The sequence below is a fragment of the Podarcis gaigeae genome, assembly GCF_964106915.1.
Source record: "Podarcis gaigeae genome assembly, chromosome: 4".
In the NCBI taxonomy this organism is placed as follows: Eukaryota; Metazoa; Chordata; class Lepidosauria; order Squamata; family Lacertidae; genus Podarcis; species Podarcis gaigeae.
The window spans coordinates 30,078,419-30,097,602 of NC_139677.1; the positions used below are offsets into that span (position 1 = coordinate 30,078,419).

Sequence of the window (19,184 nt, forward strand, 5' to 3'; positions counted from 1 at the left end):
TTTATCCTAAATCAGCATGACAGATTGGCAGAGATTCTGGAGCTATAGTCTAGCAATAGCTGAAGAACTACATGTTAGCCACCCCTGAGCTATACAATCTCTCCATCAAAATTAGCAGAACAGAAGTTTGTTGGCTAGTCAGTTTAAGAGATAATTTTGTCTGATATTTTAGTGACTTTGCAGAAAATGGTTTCTACAAACAAATTAACATACCATATTATTCTGCAGTTGGCTTATGTGTTTTTCCTCCCAATTCACATTACTGAGATACATATTATTATTATTGCACTTTTATCTGCATGTTCCTATCAGCAGGGGGAAGGCCAGCAGTTAAGAGTTTCAACTATAATAAAGAACAAGCAGATAGGCAGAGAAATGTGTTTATGAAAACAAAATATTTGGCTACTTATTATGTAGATCCAGGCTGTAACCAACAGGAATAGCTTTAGACAAATTGCTGAGAACATTATCACATCAAGCCTCCCCCATTCAAGCAACAACAACCTTGATCCCAAACTGATCTCTACCAACCCAGCTTCCTCCTGATTATCAACAACCTCTCCACTATAAACCTAAACACAGAATAGTGTTGCCTAAGGCTGCCACCATTGTTCTTTCTACATAATGATGCAGAAGTATTTTCCAGCTAGTTGCTTCTTGTCCATTTCATAGCCCATAATTTTCTTCACATGAGGTAGAGCATGAGCAAAGCCATATCAGCTATCTACAGAGGGGGGGAAATGATCGTGATAATTTATTGCCAGCATTGGCTTGTAAATCTTCTAAACCACTTTGGCAACTGCAGACCCATTCCCAGTCAAACTTGGAAAAGTCACCAATTCTGGAGATAATCCTTGCTTCATGGCATGCTCCCTTTGGAACCAATTGCTCCCGCTACAGCTGCTTCTGCTGCCGCAGTTGCTCCCAGCTTCTTCTGGAAACCTTATCATATTTCAGCAGAGAGAAGGGAAAGCAATAGCTTCTCTTCCAAGGGTTAGCGTTGTTGAGGTCCATGATAACAAATGTGTTACAGTGCCGAAAGACAGAAAATGTAAAAAGGCAGTCATAGCTGTGCAGGAATGTGCACTGTCTTTCCCATCTGCAACCATTAATGTTATTGTTATTATATTATTAAATTTATTTATGGCTAAATGGCAAACAGACCTCTAAGTACAGTAGTTTACAGAATATAAAAATCGAATGCATGAATTTATTACAACACACAGTTTTAAAAATCCCATTAAAACATTTAAATATATGCTGGAGAATCTATTGGGGGAGGGGTGTAGCTAGCCGAGGAGCTAAATGGCAGCATAAGTATGCACAGTCGTACCTTGGAAGTCAAACAGAATTCATTTCGGAAGTCCATTTGACTTCCAAAACGTTCACAAACTGAAGTGTGTCTTCCGATTGGCTGCAGGAAGCGCCTGCAGCCAATCAGAAGCCGCAGAAGCCCCATCGGACGTTTGGGTTCCAAAGAATGTTCACAAACCAAAACACTCATTTCCAGGTTTTTGGCGTTCAGCAGCCAAAATGTTCAACTTATAATAATAATAATAATTATAATTTATTATTTATACCCCGCCCATCTGGCTGGGCCTCCCCAGCCACTCTGGGTGGCTTCCATAAAAACCAAAAATACAGTAAAATATCACACATTAAAAACTTCCCTGAACAGGGCTGCCTTAAGATGTCTTCTGAATGTCAGGTAGTTGTTTATCGCTTTGACATCTGCTGGAAGGGCGTTCCACAGGGTGGGCGTTCTTGCAAGGCGTTCGGGATCCAAGGTACAACTGTATCTCTAATTAGCATGGGATAATTAACACTTCAAGTGGTTTCAAAAAGACAATTCAACGTCCCACAAATTACACCTTTGGGGAGTACATGGTCCAAAAAGCAAACTTACAAAATGGACATGGTATTCCAGGAACTCCTTCGGAAATCCCTACAATACTATTTTAAAAAGAATGATAGTACCAGACAAACCCCCCCCCCCCCATGTTATGGGATGCCATGAAGGCAGTCCTAAGGGGCTACTGTATGCGTGAGAAGGAAGAGATTATATGAGCAAAAATATCACCTAATCAGTAATGGAATTTAAAAAAAAGGAAGTGGCACAACAGAAGTAATTAGATTATAATATTGTGGTTATAATTTGACCAATAGAAGGTAAGGTGCAGCAGCAGGGGAGAAACAATTACTCAATGGAAAGGGGTGGGTGGGAAGTCAACAAAGATAAAAGATGAAATTGTGTTTTGATTGTAGAGGTTTAAAATGTTAGCCACTCTCTAAGGTGCTGCAAATGTAAAATTATTGAACCCCTTTCTTCCTATTGTTATTCTGCAGAGTACAGTGCACATTTATGGTGTAAACAAACAATGAGTAATAATTATATCAGTCTCACCCAAAAACAAATCAGCTGCAACCTGGTTGGGAGCTGAAGACTCATTGTCTGCCAGCAATCCCTGGATAACATGTACCAGAAAATGTTAAAATGAACTTTATAAAAAAAAAACACAAATGACTAACTAGAGAGACTCCCCTATATGCAGCCTTCTACTCCTCTTGTGCCTTGATTTAAACAGAACACAGACTCATCACATAGGTTTCTCTATTCTGACTGAAATTGACAGTCCTGATCAATGGACTAAATGGATTGTGGGATAAGTCTCACAAGATTTACCAGAGCCTCTTAGATTCATCTCACCTGCACACTCTCGGAACTCTTCCATTACAACTCAAAACATCTTGTCTAGTGTGATCTGTTGGAAAGTCAGCCAACAGCCAGAGCAACTCTAGAAATTATCTGTTAAATCACGATAAAGAGGAGAAATGAAAAGTTTGCCCTGTGGGACTGCAATTGAATCTGGTATTAATGAACACTATTTCAATCTGCCCACAAGCATGTAGAGCCCCCGTCTTAAGAACATGTAGTAAGCTGGTATTCCTAAATATTAGCACCCTGGCACCAAAAGAAGTAGAATATGCAGGCTTGCTATCACATCCTCTTGAATTTGTGGCCAACTAAGTTGAAACCTCTCGTCACTTACATATAGCTCACCATACATTTTGATCACTTTTCTGTTCTTGTGATATGCATGGATTACAGAAAAAGGAGAGGGGCTATCAAACAGGTGGCAGGTCATACTGCATATTTCCCAGGCTGCATTTTGTTTCATGGGGCGCCATATTGTTTTGGGAGAAGAAGAAACAGACCTGTTCATACATGTCCTCTCAATGATCTGTGCAAGAGTCTTACAGGTAGGTCAGCCCCATACTGCAGATGGGAAACTGAGCCTGAGAGATATTGACTTGCCTAAGGCCATTTTGTGAGTTCATGGCTGAAGTGAGATGAAAGTTAAAATAAGATAAATGCTGGGGTTCAAAGAATTGCTAAAACAGCACATAGGAATAGCAGCACGCACCTTTGCACGGCACCACAGGTATATGATGAAGGAAGTCTTTCATCTCCCACACAAAGATCAAAGAAATATCAGTAAAGTAGAGCAATATGGTGGGGAGGAGGGGTGCAAGACTCAATGGACAGAAAGTTAGCAATGTAAGAATGCTCTTCTTGCAGATCTAACAACTTAATGTGTTGCACATCTTCCAAGCACACGTCTCCATTTCCCAGTGAACCCTTTAATGAAAATAAAAAATAAAAGTGCAAATAAAAGTCCAGGGCTGCTGCTGCTTCTTTTAACGTATTTCATCAGATGAATGCTAAACAAGTCCATCAAACATTTCAAGGTACTTAGAAAACTTTGAAGCTAATATACACATTATCAGGTAGAAAGGAAGGCCTGTTATTGTGGTCTTGGCTAAGTATGGAAAGTTATTGCTTCAGCAAGTACAAAGATTTGTCAAACGATAAAAAAGAATGTTTGAATGGTTTGATTTTTTAAAAAACCCGCAATATTAGTAGCCCAAGCAAACAACAAATTGTTAAGAAACACAAAGCATTTTTATACATCAACTGCAAATCTCAGTGATAAGAATCTGGATTTCCTTAACTACATCAATGATAAATATATGATTTTGCTCACTGTAAGCTCTAAGACGAACAAAGAAAGAATGACAGAAGTGGATGAGCCCAACCCCCAAGCTGAAAGAAGCAAAATGCAAAAAAAAAAAAAAAACCCACAAAAAAAACCTTCACTATAGCTGTCATCTGTACAGCAGATGGCTGGCAAATATTCCCAATATTCACAGTAATGCACTGTGCTAGTTTAGAAAGTTTGTCTTGTAGTTAGGAGTCATTTCCTTGCTTTTCATAGATGCATGAAACTACAGGGCACCATGAAGGGCATTTAGTACAGCTTCCTGCTCTGAGACTCCCAACTTAGACATCCATAACAAATGCTGATTGGATGTGATATAAAACCCTCCAGTGGCTAACCGCCTTCTTCTCCCCTTTTTAACTGTTTCTACACCCAAATACTCCTAAAGACAGGTGAGAATGGTAGGAATTCAAAGGTCAACAAATGGCAAAGAAGGTAAAGGGTCAAAACCATTTGACCTTGGACTTCAATTAAGTGTCATAGTGCAACACCTACAACTCCTATTCATTTTTCTGTCAAATAAGTGAATGAGCTTTCTTAATTCCATCTTTAAGAGGAGCAATCATTATTTATTTCCTGCAAATTATAAAGAAGAGTGGGGGGGGGGACTATTTTGAAATACTGGCCAAGATAAAGGCTATGAATTGGCAAATAATTGCCTTCTGCTGTCAAGTTATCTTTGTATTTTTGTGTTGCTTAATACATACAGAGGTGCTCCATCTAGTTTTCAGAAAAGGTTGCTAACCATCTGTATTAAAGCAGCTGTAAGGAAGATTACTATCGCCTGCTGATTTCTCCTTTAAAAACACACACCAGATTAGTTCAGATTTCTTTCAGTGTAATGAACCTTGTAAGGATTGAGAACTGCATCAATTTCAAAGATAAAGCTGTGAGGTCATTCCAAAGGCTAAACAAACAGTTCCATGGAACCTTTTGTGTTCATGCACTCATTATCCCAAGCAAGGGAATTAAAATGCAACCATCAATCATGGCAGCCAAGCAGTGACTTTAAAAGCCAGGCAAGATGTTCCATCAAACAAAGCATGGGTTGGTCAGGCAATGATGTACGCACAGCATCACAAAGAGCTTTCTGCAAAACTTTCATTATTATTATTTTTAAAAAGCTCTTTACAATATTATTCTAACAATGTGGATGATAAAAAATAGTTTATATGTATATAAAATATACACACACAACAAGGTAGAAAGCAAACTTCTTTGAAATGTGCACTTTTAGCCTGTATGTCCAAGTATTCCTTCAGTAGCAGCTCTTTTCATCCACCCATTTATACCCAATACCCTTCAACTTTTGATTTGCAGTGACTGTCGCTGCATTCTACAGCCAGGGCAGTCCCACACAATGTGGTATGGTTATGTCAAGTTAACATGGAACCCTACTCAGTGAAGGAAGGAAGAAGCTGTGAGAAGTCTGGCACGTGATGTCGCAGTTGTATTGTTGCTTCACAGCAACGTAGGAAGCTGCAGACTTTGTCTATCCCACCCAGTATTGTCTGCTCTGACTGGCAGAGTTCTCCAGGGTCTCATACAGAAAAAAGGCTTCCCCGGTGTGTACCTGCTGTCTTTCTGTGCATTGCCTGCAGCCCCTGCTACCTGAACCTTTCAAGCAGGGGTGTCAGGAACTGAAGCTTCTAGATGCAAAGCACATGCTCTCTACAACAGAGGTACAGTTTTGTCCATCAATTAACAAAGTACAACGCCATCACTCAACATCCTGAATTTTGGCACCCTGATTTTTATTTTAAAAGAACAGGAGAGTAACATGAACTTGTTTCGGCCACCCTCATTTTGAGGGGCAAGCGATGCACAAGATAAACACCTGTCTTTAATCACTCTTAAGGAGAGCGCTTGCCTCAAGCTAACACACTGGAAATGGTGCCACATTCTTGCAGCCCCCACTCCTACACAAATACAAATTAATGTAGGCTTTGGCCACCCATCTTACTGAAACCTGAGGAATATCTCAGTATAGCACATTGCAACCAAGGCATAACGTTCCCTCAGGGCTAGTCCACAGAACTGCATACGCACTAGAGCAAAAGAAAAAGGAATATGGGAGAAAGGCAGTAAATTCTGAAAGAGTATGTGATGCAAATTCTGATAACAATGCTATTTTGCTATATCACTGGCAGAGCAGCGTGCAGGCATGCCCTCTGTTATTTGAAAAAGGCCATTGGTAACTAATGCACGATTTGAACAAAGCATCCATAACTAGGCAACGGGCAAGTCGGATGAAGTGGCACAGATATAAGACACGGCAAGGCTGCTATATATATCATAATTGCGCAGAAAAGAATTTTGTCAGGTGCAGCTTGTCTTGGCTCTGCAGCTCCGTATCGTATGAAATGTAGGTCCTGCTTAAAAAGAAACAACCACACACAAAATTCACCAAGGCAGCCAAACAGTATCTTTATTCGGACCAAGAGGAGAGCTTACAGAGCTTCTTCAAGTGGCAATGGCAACTCTTAAAAGTGACCAGAGCCAAAGTCTCCCAGTGCATCCGCTTGCCCTTTTGCCTAGTGGTAAGGAATTTTGGGACATCATATTTCCCCTACAACCTAGACGCCACAGATACCCTTGCCCCCTGTGTTGACAAAAACTCAGAGGAGCCAACTTCTAGGGGCCCAGGTCCCCTCAGCTCTTCAGTAAAATATCTGAGGGGGGCCACCCACCCCAAAGTTCATGGGTGCGCATGTGCCACATCATGTGATCAATTATGCAGGGCGGTGCTTAACTGCCCTGCTCCCCCCAATATTTTAGTCAAGTTGTCCCCCCCGATGCCTCTTAAAATCATTCATCCCCAGATGTTCAAAGTTCAATAGGAGTGCTAGCTAACCAACATACTAGACCTGCTTTCTAGCTAAGCCAAAGGGGGCAGCCCAACATGTATAGTTGGTAGCAGTGCCATTGTTATGTTGTTGTTTCTATTAAGGACACATCAAAGTCCTGGACCAAAGGTGTGGAAAGAAGGAGCTGTACATATAAAAGCCATAGCAGCCAATTCCTAGGGGCCGAGGTCCCTTTGTGCCCCCCAATAAAATATTTGAGCCCGCCCCCCCCCCCCAGTTGAAAGTCATTGCCCTTCAAGTGGTTGTGTGTCTTGTGAACAATTATGCAGGGCTGGGCTTACCTCCCCCCAAATATATACATATTTTCAAGTTGGCCCCCATGGCTGTGTATATACTGTATAAGCACAACTGAGCCACGTGTGAACAGGCAGCTTGTTGGCTGGCGCGGGGCGGAGACCGAGGAGCAAAAAAGGCGGGAAAAGAAAAGGCTTACCTTCAGCAGGGCGCTCCGGCTAGCGGCGGCCAGTTCCCTCAGGCTGGCGGCGGCTGAGGCTGCGGCTGCAGCGGCGGCACTGCTAGGGGAGCCTGGGGAGGCCGCTGTAGCAGCCGCCGCCACGGGGTGACAGCCGGGATTAGTGGCGGGAACAGGGTTGTTTCCTCCTCCCGCTGCTGCAGCGGGGTTGCCCGCACAGGGAGCAGCCGTGTTGCCCGGGGCTGTGGGGCTCCCCGGGGCTCCGTTGCCGGCGGCGGCGCGGGGTCTCTGCCGGATGCCGTCGAGCAAGCGGACGAGCAGAATATTGGCGGGCAGCTCGTCGACCCCGCAGCCCACCAGGATGCGGCACTCGGGGCAGCGCAGCTCGTGGCGGGAGCTGACGATGCTCTCGAGGCAGCGGCGGCAGAAAGTGTGCTGGCACGGGAGCACCTTGGCCGTCGTGTCCAGGCGCTCCAGGCACACGGAGCACTCCAGCAAGTCCAGCAGCGAAGACTCGTCCATGGCCCCTCCGCAGGCGGCGGCGGCGGCGGCTGGGGGCCCCTCGCCGTTACTGCCGCCGCCGCCACCTCCTCCAGCAGCGCGCCGCCTCCGCCTCTCCTCGGCAGCCCTCTTCTCGGCGGCGGCGGCGGCGGCCTTGGAGGAGCACAGCCAGGACGCCCCTAGGAGCATGGAGACCAGCAGCAGAGGCCGCGCGACAGGCGGCAGCCACAACACATGGCAGCTGAGGAGGAGCAAGAAGCGGGCCGGCGGCGAGCCCAAAGCCCAGTCCGCCGGGGGGGGGGGGCTGTCAGAAGGACCAGAGGGCGGGGACTGGGAGACCTATTTTCTGACCCCTCTCCAAGCAGGCGGGTGGTAATAATAATTATTCCAGGGAGCCACGCGCTGCTCCGTCGTCGCCTCCGTCCTCTGCCGCGACGGGGGCTCCCTTCTCGGGGCGGCGCGGCTGGCGGCACCTGTTCCCTTCAGGGCTCCCGCCTCTCTCCCTTCCAGGCTGGGTCAGAAGCGGCCGGAGGAAGAGGCGCTTTCTGGGCGCTGCTGCTCAGGGCGAAGTGCTGGCGCGCAAAGGCGCTCCTCCCGGGCTCCGGAGAAAAGCTGCTCTCTGCTTCTCCTCCTTCAAGGCTTGGTGCGCTGCCCCCGTCCCGCCGTCTCCCTTGCAGCCGAGCTCGGCCTCCGTCGCTCTCCCATCATCGCAACCCGATGGCAACGGCGGCCTCCATCACTCCTTCTCGCGGGCTCGCCTCTTGCCCAAATATCCCGAGGGACAGCAAGGGGAGGCGAGCAAGAACAGCCTTGGGGAGAAACGGAGGGAGGCACCCGCCCACCCGTGCGCGCGCGCCCACGGCAGAGCCCCCTTCTCCGGATCGTCTGCCAACTTCCAGCTCCTCTTGTTTCCGAGCGCGATCGCCGCGAGGACGAGTTGGATCAGACTCGGTCGTGAGGATCAGAAGCAGCGGGCGCGTTCCCCGGCTGCTGCTGCTCCGAGATCCGAGAGCTGCCTGCGCTGCATTGTTGAGAGATCCTGGCGCCTGCTGCTGCAGCTGGCCTGTTGGTAACACTCGCCAGCAACAGCAGGGCAGCCGCCCAGTCCCCGCCCTCTCCTCCTCCTCCTCCCACGATGGCCGGTGGTGCTATTATCCCCCAAGGGATGCTGCTGCTGCTGCTGCTAATCGAAGGAGGCTGTGAGCGGTGTGAATCAGCTAAGCGGCTCCTGGAGAAAAGTCTGCTGCTGCTGCTGCGCAATGGGGTTCCGGCACCACCAGAAACGTCTCTCGTCTAGGAAGACGCAGCGCCAGCCAGCTACTGCTCTCTGCTGGGTCCCGCTCTCAAACGCCTTCAGCTCCCGCAGGAGGTTTCGGGAACCCGATCCGGAGGAAGTCCGGCAGATGCCAAGCTGTAAAATTCCAACTTCGTGCAGTAACTACAGTGCTGCGCCACTGCATCGTGTTCCCTCGGTCATCGTGATCCGGGGTGTGGGGAGGAGGAGGAGGCGCTTTCCCCCCTCTTCGAGCCCGATCTCAGGCCAAGCGTCAGAGCAACGGAAATACGTACCCCTGAAGCAATCTGAGAAGATGGGGAAGTTTGCAGAAGTTTGTTCAGATCGGACAAGGAAAACAGATTCCTTTCAGTGGGCCTCCCCCTGGTGGAGCTCTGCGTAAACAGCATTTGGTGTTGTTGCTGATGGAAAAGATTTCCCTTCTCTCCACTCCTCCCATTTCTTAGCGAACTGTCTGATACTGCTAACCATCCTTGCAGTATTATTTATTAAAAATTAATGCTGATTTCCACCTAATTAGCTGGCTTCAGCTAAACAGACTGTGGCGTTGCATATCCTTGCAATCTTCAGTGATATACATACGATCAAGTTAATGCAAAAACACTGGCCTTGGCCTGCAAAGTAATTACATTTGAGAAGCAGTGGCGTAGCGTGGGTTGTCAGCACCTGGGGCAAGGCAAGTAATTTGCACCCCCTAACCCGTGGATTTGCGCCCCCTAACCCATGGATTTGCGCCCCTAACCCCAACCCCCAGATGTTGCGCCCGGTGCGCCTGGCCCCCCCTGCACCCCCACGCTACGCCACTGTTGAGAAGTCCTGAAATCTGACTGAAATATTTCTGCAATGTATTTAAAAATAATCATAATCCAATTCTGATTTATTCACTGAATAGTAACATTTAGTGCCGCAGACTATATAAATACAGTCCGTGTTTATTTATTTCTTTTATTAAAAAGATATTATAGCAGAGACATCACCTTGCCAACAAAGGTCCGTATAGTTAAAGCTATGGTTTTCCCAATAGTGATGTATGGAAGTGAGAGCTGGACCATAAAGAAGGCTGATCGCCAAAGAATTGATGCTTTTGAATTATGGTGCTGGAGGAGAAGATCAAACCTATCCATTCTTAAGGAGATCAGCCCTGAGTGCTCACTGGAAGAACAGATCCTGAAGCTGAGGCTCCAATACTTAGGCCACCTCATGAGAAGAGAAGACTCCCTGGAAAAGACCCTGATGTTGGGAAAGATGGAGGGCACAAGAAGAAGGGGATGACAGAGGACGAGATGGTTGGACAGTGTTCTCAAAGCTATGAACATGAGTTTGACTAAACTGCGGGAGGCAGTGGAAGACAGGAGTGCCTGGCGTGCTCTGGTCCATGGGGTCACGAAGAGTCGGACACGACTAAACAACAACATTATAGCCCCGCTTTTAAATCCTTTTCTTGTTTAGCACACAAGTCCTTCTGCCAAGAAAAACAGAAGCAAAACACAGTTTGATGCATTTCAATATTCTCATATTTATTTTACATACTATTAACAAGAACCAGACTCGGAAACTATTGGACTTGTCCGAGCAGTGTGCTTCATTCTAACACCACCCACACCATCTTGTGTGGAAAGGTTGAGGAAGGCGGGTGTGACCCAGAGTTTGTTATCACTGTCAGGAGTTCGGGGGAAATCATGAAGACCTTTTCGTATGCGAAAAAATATAGAGGAAGCAGGGAAGGTGGATGAAGGAGACATGGAATAGACAGAGGGCAGCCCTCTCTCAAAACCCATGATTTATTTAGTACCAAAAATATTATTGGAATAGAGGATATTCCAATACCACATTTTCAGGTCTTTATCATCTTGCGAATCATTGCTTTATGTCATCCAATCTTCCTGTGCACAGAAAACATTTGGTGGTTTTTAGTCACCCTTCTACTCCTCCCTTGAGTAGCACTCTTAATAAATCATCCACTAACGACGTCTGCGTGCAATAATGGCCACACACAGTCGCATTGTCTGCTTGTCTCTCATTTAATATCGATAAGCCCCCGCCTTGGCACGCAGTGCAATGGTAATCACAGAAAGATATTGTTTCTGAGACGACAATTAAGTACAGAGCTGAAGGAACATGAAGCTCTCTGCTCCTCAAACCACATTTGCTGGAGTAGATTTCACTGCCTTCAGGTATGGGATCCAGCTAGCACCAGGGCTGCTTCTCTTAACAGTCAGATGATCCTTTGTTGCTGACTAGTGTTCAGCAATGTCCTTGCAGAAAGAGGCCAAACTATCCAATAAGATAAACTATAAATAATACTGATGTACAGAGAAATGTGAAATACAAGTATCAAGGACTTAGGTGCTATCTCAGTAAAACTGTCAATCTCAGGAACAAAAGCTCTGGAGAACATATAAGGATAATAATACGTGCTGTTTCCAAAAGGGGAGGGAGATTAGAGCACTAGAGATGAGTGTAACAAAATGTGAGAACTTGCATTTCAGTTCATTTCCCTCAAAGATGCAAATGTTAAAGGTTGTCAAAGTCACTAGACTCCCAGTTCTGCTGTTAATGAAGAGTCTTGTCCTATCCTATCATTGAGTCACGCTGACTTCAGAAGGGCAACGTTGTGACCTACGTTATACTAGCAGAATGAATACAAGATTGCATCATAGAGCAACATTCAACAGGGTTCACTGTTTGCTCAGACAGCTCTTCTCCCCTCCTACAATATCCCATGCCCCCCTCCCCAATCTGCTGCAAAGCATTTTGGAAGCATAGAGGCTTCAGCGAGGAGAGGAACAGAAAGTTCTTTTGCACAGATAGGAGTCCTGATTATGTGACATTAGACGTCCTCTGGAGCAGATATATAGGATGCCATCATAACCGATTACATAAACAGGGAAACAAGCATGTGAGGGGAAATGGTAGGGAAACAGCAAATGATTAATTAATTTAGCTAGCATCCCACCCTCTCACAGGGCTAGGTAAAATTATGCCCACAAAAAGAGCTGTCAAAACCAAATGCCACGCAGATCAATGCAGAGCTCGTGACAGTTGCCCTCAACTTTGTGCCGCCCAGGTATATTTGAGGTTAGGATCCCAACTAACGAATCACAGCAGAGCGTCTGGGTTGTCTAAACCCCAGGAAGGGAGCATAGCTCAAATGTGAATACTCACGACATGGAACTACATTACTCTGCCCCTGTACTATGGATGCACAAGAGTAGGGAGTGACTCTGGTGATGTGGGATTTTGGTTAAAGTGTGCCTTCCACAAACAACCAAGTCCAATAACAAAGTAGGAAGGGCAAGGAATAGCACTTGCTGTTCACCTTAGGCGACTTCACAGTGGACATAAAATGGAAGCGTGTTACCTAGCAACTGGGCTAAAGATTGCCCTTCCCAATTGCTAAATGTAAAATGATGCTGCAATCTGAGTTTAAGACTGCCTTTCATGTCAAAGTTGTGACTAAGTGAATGTAAGAATTCTCTGAATTCAAAACTGTCCCAGCAATCACAGTACCAGGGACTAGTGAGTTATAACGTTATGAATGTGTTATATAAAAATGTTATTAAAATGTGACACGGGGGGGGGGGGGCTGCTGTACAGCTGTCAATGGAAAATTGCCTTGAGAGCTATATAACTACTTTTTTTTTTTTTTTTTTTTTAGTGCTTTTAAAAATCAGTGTAGATCCGGCCCAGATCTAATATCGAAGTAGGCATTTTGGAGATAAGTAATATACTGTGTTGGGACGCAGGTGGCGCTGTGGGTTAAAGCCTCAGCGCCTAGGACTTGCCGATCGAAAGGTCGGCGGTTCGAATCCCTGCGGCGGGGTGCGCTCCCGCTGCTCGGTCCCAGCGCCTGCCAACCTAGCAGTTCGAAAGCACCTCCGGGTGCAAGTAGATAAATAGGGACCGCTTACCAGCGGGAAGGTAAACGGCGTTTCCGTGTGCGGCTCTGGCTCGCCAGAGCAGCGATGTCACGCTGGCCATGTGACCCGGAAGTGTCTCCGGACAGCGCTGGCCCCTGGCCTCTTGAGTGAGATGGGCGCACAACCCCAGAGTCTGTCAAGACTGGCCTGTACGGGCAGGGGTACCTTTACCTTTACCTTTAATATACTGTGTTAGTGCTAATGATGAAATAGTCCTTTGTCAAGGATTGGTTAATACGATCTACTCCATGGATTCTATTGCCAACCTTATGGTGTTGGGTGTGTGTGTGTTGGCAAGTGAGCAAACATCTATTTGCCCCACCAAGCCTGAAAGCCAAGGGAAAAAAACTTTACTGTGCTCAGTGAGCAGAATTCAGCAAACACTCCTTGGAACCAGGATTCCCCTCCCCACCTTTAAACCAAGTTATGGTACTGCTCTCCCCCCCCCTTTTTTTTTTTGCTCCACTACAAACTAATATGGAATGTACTTTTAAAGTAAACGTTCCCACTGCTTCTTTGTGCCAGCTCGTTAGCAATGAAAACTAACAACAGGAGAGGCATATCTGATCCTCTTCAATGTTGCAGATCTGAGCAAGGCTTTTCCTCTTGCATCCTGTGTTATTGCAGGTGCAAGGCAGTTTGTTCGGTAGCAGCAGTTTTCCGAAGCAGGGGTTATAATGGAAAACAAGAAATACATTTCATGCCAAAGAGAAAACGAAGGGCATTTTCATCTTCAAAATGGACATTTTGCCTACTCTGATTCATTCACAGTTCCCTTCCACTTTCTGTTAGTTTCTCCCTCAAAGTAGAGACGGGTTGCATGATGTAATAAACAAGTTTTGCAGTTTCCCCCCACCCCAATTTGAGACCATAAATCAGGGGTAGTCAACATGGTGCCCTCCAATATGTTGTTGGACACCAGCTCCCATCCGCTCCACCCAGCACGGTAAATAATCAGGGATGATGGAAGTTGGAGTCCAACCATGTTGGCTGCTCCAGTCATAAATGTTTTAATGTGCAAGAAAAACATCCACCACACCACCAGTGTGGTGTAGTGGTTAAGAGCAGTGGACTCGTAATCTGGTGAACCAGGTTCGATTCCCCGCTCCTCCACATGCAGCTGCTGGGTGACCTTGGGCTAGTCACACTTCTCTGAAGTCTCTCAGCCCCACTCACCTCACAGAGTGTTTGTTGTGGGGGAGGAAGGGAAAGGAGAATGTTAGCCGCTTTGAGACTCCTTCGGGTAGTAATAAAGCGGGTTATCAAATCCAAACTCTTCTAAGTAAATGTGACAAGCTATGTAGCAGCCCTGAAAACAGCAATATGCACCCATACATGTATAAGCATGCTGGTACAGTTCAAATTCACACAGAGTAGATGTGATTGTTCATGGGGGCCTTGGAAATAGTCGACACCTGCACCCCCAGTTCCCTTCAGGCGGAGAAGCCTTCAGGGACAAAGTAACGACTGTGTAACTAAGACTGTGGGAAATAAAATCCTTGCAAGGTCCTCTCCTCCCTGGCAAGGCTGACTAAAGCTCTCGTGACTTCAGTTCTTTTGCAGTTTCTCTTTCACCGCCAGCTACCAGCTGCACATGGGCAGGACAAGTTACAGCTGAGTCCCTCCAAAATCGAAACGGATCGCTCACACTATTTTGCAGAGTTGGCATGGGACCTTTAATTTACAGGGGCAAATGGCTGGTTTCAAATACAAAGGGAGTGGAGTTAAAGCAGCAGAAAAAATATCTCTTGTAGTCAAGGTGTCCTGAACTTCTGACCTACCTGGCAGCAGGTCAGTATCTGGTCTGCAGTCCAGGGTCAGTCCACACGTCCAGTTTCCGAAGTCCAAACCAAAGCACAGTCCCAGAGAGATCCTGGAGCATCCAGGTTGGAACAAATTGCTGGTGCTAAATTGGAGAGATCCAAAAGGTACAGTAAATGGGGAGTTGAGTTTCAAATGTTTAGAAAATCTGGCTTAAGGCAAGAAGGCCCAGACGAGCTTAGAGGATGTCAGAAAGAGAAGTAAACAAACTGCTGGTCTCATAATATTTGGAGGATATGGGATTACTGAAAATGCTTATTTTAAATAGGACACTTTCTCTGTCTCAGTTGGCAAAACACCCAGAGTCAAATTACCAAAGTGTTAAGTAATTATTTGCAAACCATTTAAGTAATGTGAGTAACAGGTCCATGAAAAGAGATGCTCACACGTTTTGAGCATCTTCCCACATCGGTCCATGCTTCCAAGCTATTTCAAAGGCCTCCAATCATTAACATGTACGCCACACATTCCTTTAATAGAAATATGGATATTCTGGGATTAAAGGTTTAAAGAGAAATTGAGCATAAAAAAATGTTAAGCCATATACGGCATTGTTACGACAATGTCCAAAAATGTTGTTTTAATATTATTTGATCTTCATATGTTATTATATTTTATGTTGAAGAAAATGAGTTTTTAAAATAATAGTATTAATTTTTTGCTGCCTTTGGGTGGTGAGCTAGGTTGCTTCTCTGTGCTCAATACAATATATCTGGTACATATTGTTTACTAAAAGCATTATTTCCTGTGAGCCCTTTGGAGACAGAAACCACTGCACACAATTATAAGAAAATGTTATTCTGCAGCCACGATTAACGACCAATTAAAATTTGTAGAGAACTTCAGAACCTGTAAGCTGCTTTAAATGCACAAATGATGATCACGGCTCCTGAATGGGGAAAAAAGCAATTTTATATCAAGTAGTAGAAACAATTGCTGCTTTGAAAGCAAAGCAAAACCCTGCTGTCTTGTTCTTTCATCCCTGTGATGGAATGTTACTAAACAAACTGTGATGGAATGTTACTATGATTAATTCTTAGGTGCTGCTATGAACATCTTGATACTAAGTAGAACCAATCACCTGAACTTTAATTTGGATGTAGAATAGGTATCTCAGTATCAGGTGGTTGGTTCTTCTTAATATTCATATGGTTAAAGTGTATGCTTGCTTCAGAATTTGCTTTCAGGTTGTGGGCATTCTTGGATCAGAAAATCAAAGCCTTGGCTGAGATGGCTAAGCTAACCTGTGCAATTAGAGAAAAATCATTACTAACATTTGTCAAGGACTGGAAATTTCTTACGGACTTTTTGCATGAAAGAGCAAATGAACTTGTAATATCAAGATTTGAATATTGAAAAAATACTGGTTTTTAGAAGATAGAATGGTTGGATCTTAAGGAATGAATATCATATGTAACTGCAGAGAGCCGGAAGTCCTTTTATTTTACTCTCTCTTCTTTTAGTTTTTTTCTTTCTTTTCCTTTCCTTTTGCTTTCTTCTTTAGATTTCTCCTTTTCTCTTCTTTTGTCTTCTTCCTTCTGAGTTTGCTGTTTTTTAAAGATTAAATAGCTGTTTTATCTCAGTATATCATCAAAAGACACTTTCCAATGGGTATGTGTTTCTGTGTAACTCTGAGTAAGTGTCAATAAATAAAAATTTAAGAAAAAGAAACCTTCCCTGTTACGATTAAAAGTATGATTTCAGTTAGGGAGATGATGGCACTCACCGTATTTTATTTTATGAAATTTATATACCACATGATTGTAAAAAAACCAAATCAAAACACTCATAGACCACATTTTTCATGGACATATTGCCTTCCTCTTGTTGATAACTGTGGTTAAGGCAAATCAATTAAGCCTGCATAGACCATGGTATTGCAAAAATAGAGAATATTATTCCCATTGGTACTCTCCTAGCTAAGGTGGGAGTACCTGAAACAGGGGCTGAGATGCCTAAGATGTGCTTGTCCTAAGGAGGGGAAAAAAGCAACATTGCACTTAGAACAAACAGTCTGCATTTGGAGGTACTGATACTAAAACAGCTGTACTGTACTACGATACGATGATATGATACTCTTTATTGTCATTGTCCCATATAGAACAATGAAATTGAGAAAAATCTACATCAGACGTTAAAAAACCAACAAGCCTGCCATCCCAGCTATCCCAACCTGGTTAGCCCCCTAAAAACTCTGATGCCCCATTTTTAAATACAATATACTTCCATAGAGACTCCTTACACAGCGTTTAAAATCAAAACCACATTTGGATAGAAACTACGGTATTTCTCAGGCGGCTAGTCCTAACCTTTATAACCCTGTACCTTCTTCCAGAAGGCAGAAGCTGAAAGAGATCATTTCCGGGGTGCGCACTGTCCTGCACTATGTCTGCAGCTTTCTTATGGCACCTGGAAGCATAGATTTGATCCAAGGTGGGAAGAGTGGACCCAATTATTCTCTCCGCAGTCTTCACAGCCCTGGACAGAATTGTTTTTTCTCTGACCATGCAGCTCTAAAACCACACACACAGATCGTAAGTCACAGGGTGAGTCTTTTAAAAGAGGCCCCATGGAACATGTGTATTCTGTATCCACGGGGCCTCTTTTAAAGAACTCATCTTGTACTATTACTTGTGGACAAGTGATGCCTGCTTAGAGGTTTCCTTCTGATCCAGTGGCGTAGCGTGGGGGGTGCAGGGGGGCCCGGCCGCACCGGGCGCAACATCTGGGGGTTAGGGTTAGGGGGCGCAAATCCACGGGTTAGGGGGCGCAAATTACTTGCCTTGCCCCGGGTGCTGACAACCCACGCTACGCCACTGTTCCGATCTGCCAAACCAGAACTTTTGTAAATAAGCACTTTATTGTAAAGGGCCCTATACATCTTCAGGATACTCTATGCAGAAAGGAAGTGACCTTGTCAAAGTTGGCCCTGTGATTTGCGCAGGGAACTGGGGAGCATTAAACAGTATGCATACATGGTTGTTTACACGACACCATTTGAAGCAGAGCTATAATCTTAAACTTCCTGATAATCTGTAAATATTCCTGTTTAAACTACATTAGTAAAATGTGATTTGCCATTTTCTGCTCAATTATTCCGAGAGAAAAATAAGGTAATTTCTAGTACACACCGGTTCCGTGTGCAACATTTATAACACATTAAACATTAAAACCAGAAACACAGTCATATTTCAATGCCTTAATGCACCCGTTTTTAGCATTCCTGCTGATTATTAATTGAATTGTAGTGGGTGATAAATGTTTTATCGTACAAGCAGTGGAAAGATCAAAATTATCAAGTTTAAGTATGTTTTCTAATTTAAATAATTATCTGTGTTTCCTATAAAGTTGCTGCTGTAATTGGTTTTGACTTAAGTTTTGAAAGCAAAATTAGCCCCATTAATTAAGGCAAGGCAAATTATGGCCTCTATTTCCTCTACAGGAAAGAAACTTGTTTCTTCATCTAATAAATGACAAAATGTCTCATTATGCCATACAAAACGTTTAAAATTCAAATCAAATCTTTCCGTGACCGACTGACTCATCAAACAAGAGCTACTATAGCCAGTGTTCTGAAATGCATACATTTCTGTAGGGAAATCAGTTATGAGTTTTATTTGAGTCTGGACACAGAGCTTTACCATTCTGAATCTGGTTACCTCCCTCACGAATTTGCTACGTACAATTTAAAAATCAATTTGCTATGTACCTCAAACATTATGAAGAACGAAGGAAAGCAAGCATAAAATACATTAAATGAAGACACATACAAACCCAGCCAGTTCCTTTTCATGTAATTCAGAACTACCTTTTTACAAATTAATGAATACACTGTAGTATAATTTTCAGGTCTGCAGGATTTCTGAAGATTTTTCTGAAAAAAAAGCTTAAAAGTCGAGATCTGCAAAGTGTAAAATGGAGATGGCCCATTACCAGCTTGAGAAAGTTATTTTTGTATGTGCGAGTGGGACTGCGCTTTGTAAATTGCTTTGAGTGCTTTTTAATGGAGTGGCACTTAATGAAATTTATACGTTCATAATAAAGAAAGGGAACACCGGCTTCGAAAGGAAACAAGGGGTACAAAATGTGAAAAAAAGAGAGTGGGAAGTAGGAGGTTTTGCAAACGTTTTCACACACAAACATTTTGCAGCAAAAGAAGAAGAAAAGAACAAGCCCGGCGAATTTGGCACAGCACTGCTGGTCATAGCATTACCTGTGAAGAAAGTTCCTGATATTTTTGAAAGCTAGAGTCAGTGAGTAGAAAGTTGGACTCGAGTTCAAATCTGCACACAGCCATGAAACTCATGA

General features: G+C 44.3%; 1 protein-coding gene across 2 annotated transcripts in view; it reads right to left on the reverse strand.

The window, feature by feature from the left end:
- SH3RF3 (SH3 domain containing ring finger 3) overlaps positions 1–9,768 on the reverse strand; it is a 208,090-nt gene extending 198,322 nt beyond the window's left edge. For both annotated transcript variants that reach the window (XM_083735501.1, XM_083735500.1), the window contains exon 1: positions 7,362–9,768. In XM_083735501.1, coding sequence (XP_083591627.1) covers positions 7,362–8,030 — 669 coding nt within the window. In that variant the 5' untranslated portion in view covers positions 8,031–9,768. The remainder of the gene's footprint in view (positions 1–7,361) is intronic.
- Positions 9,769–19,184: the final 9,416 nt, after the last annotated feature.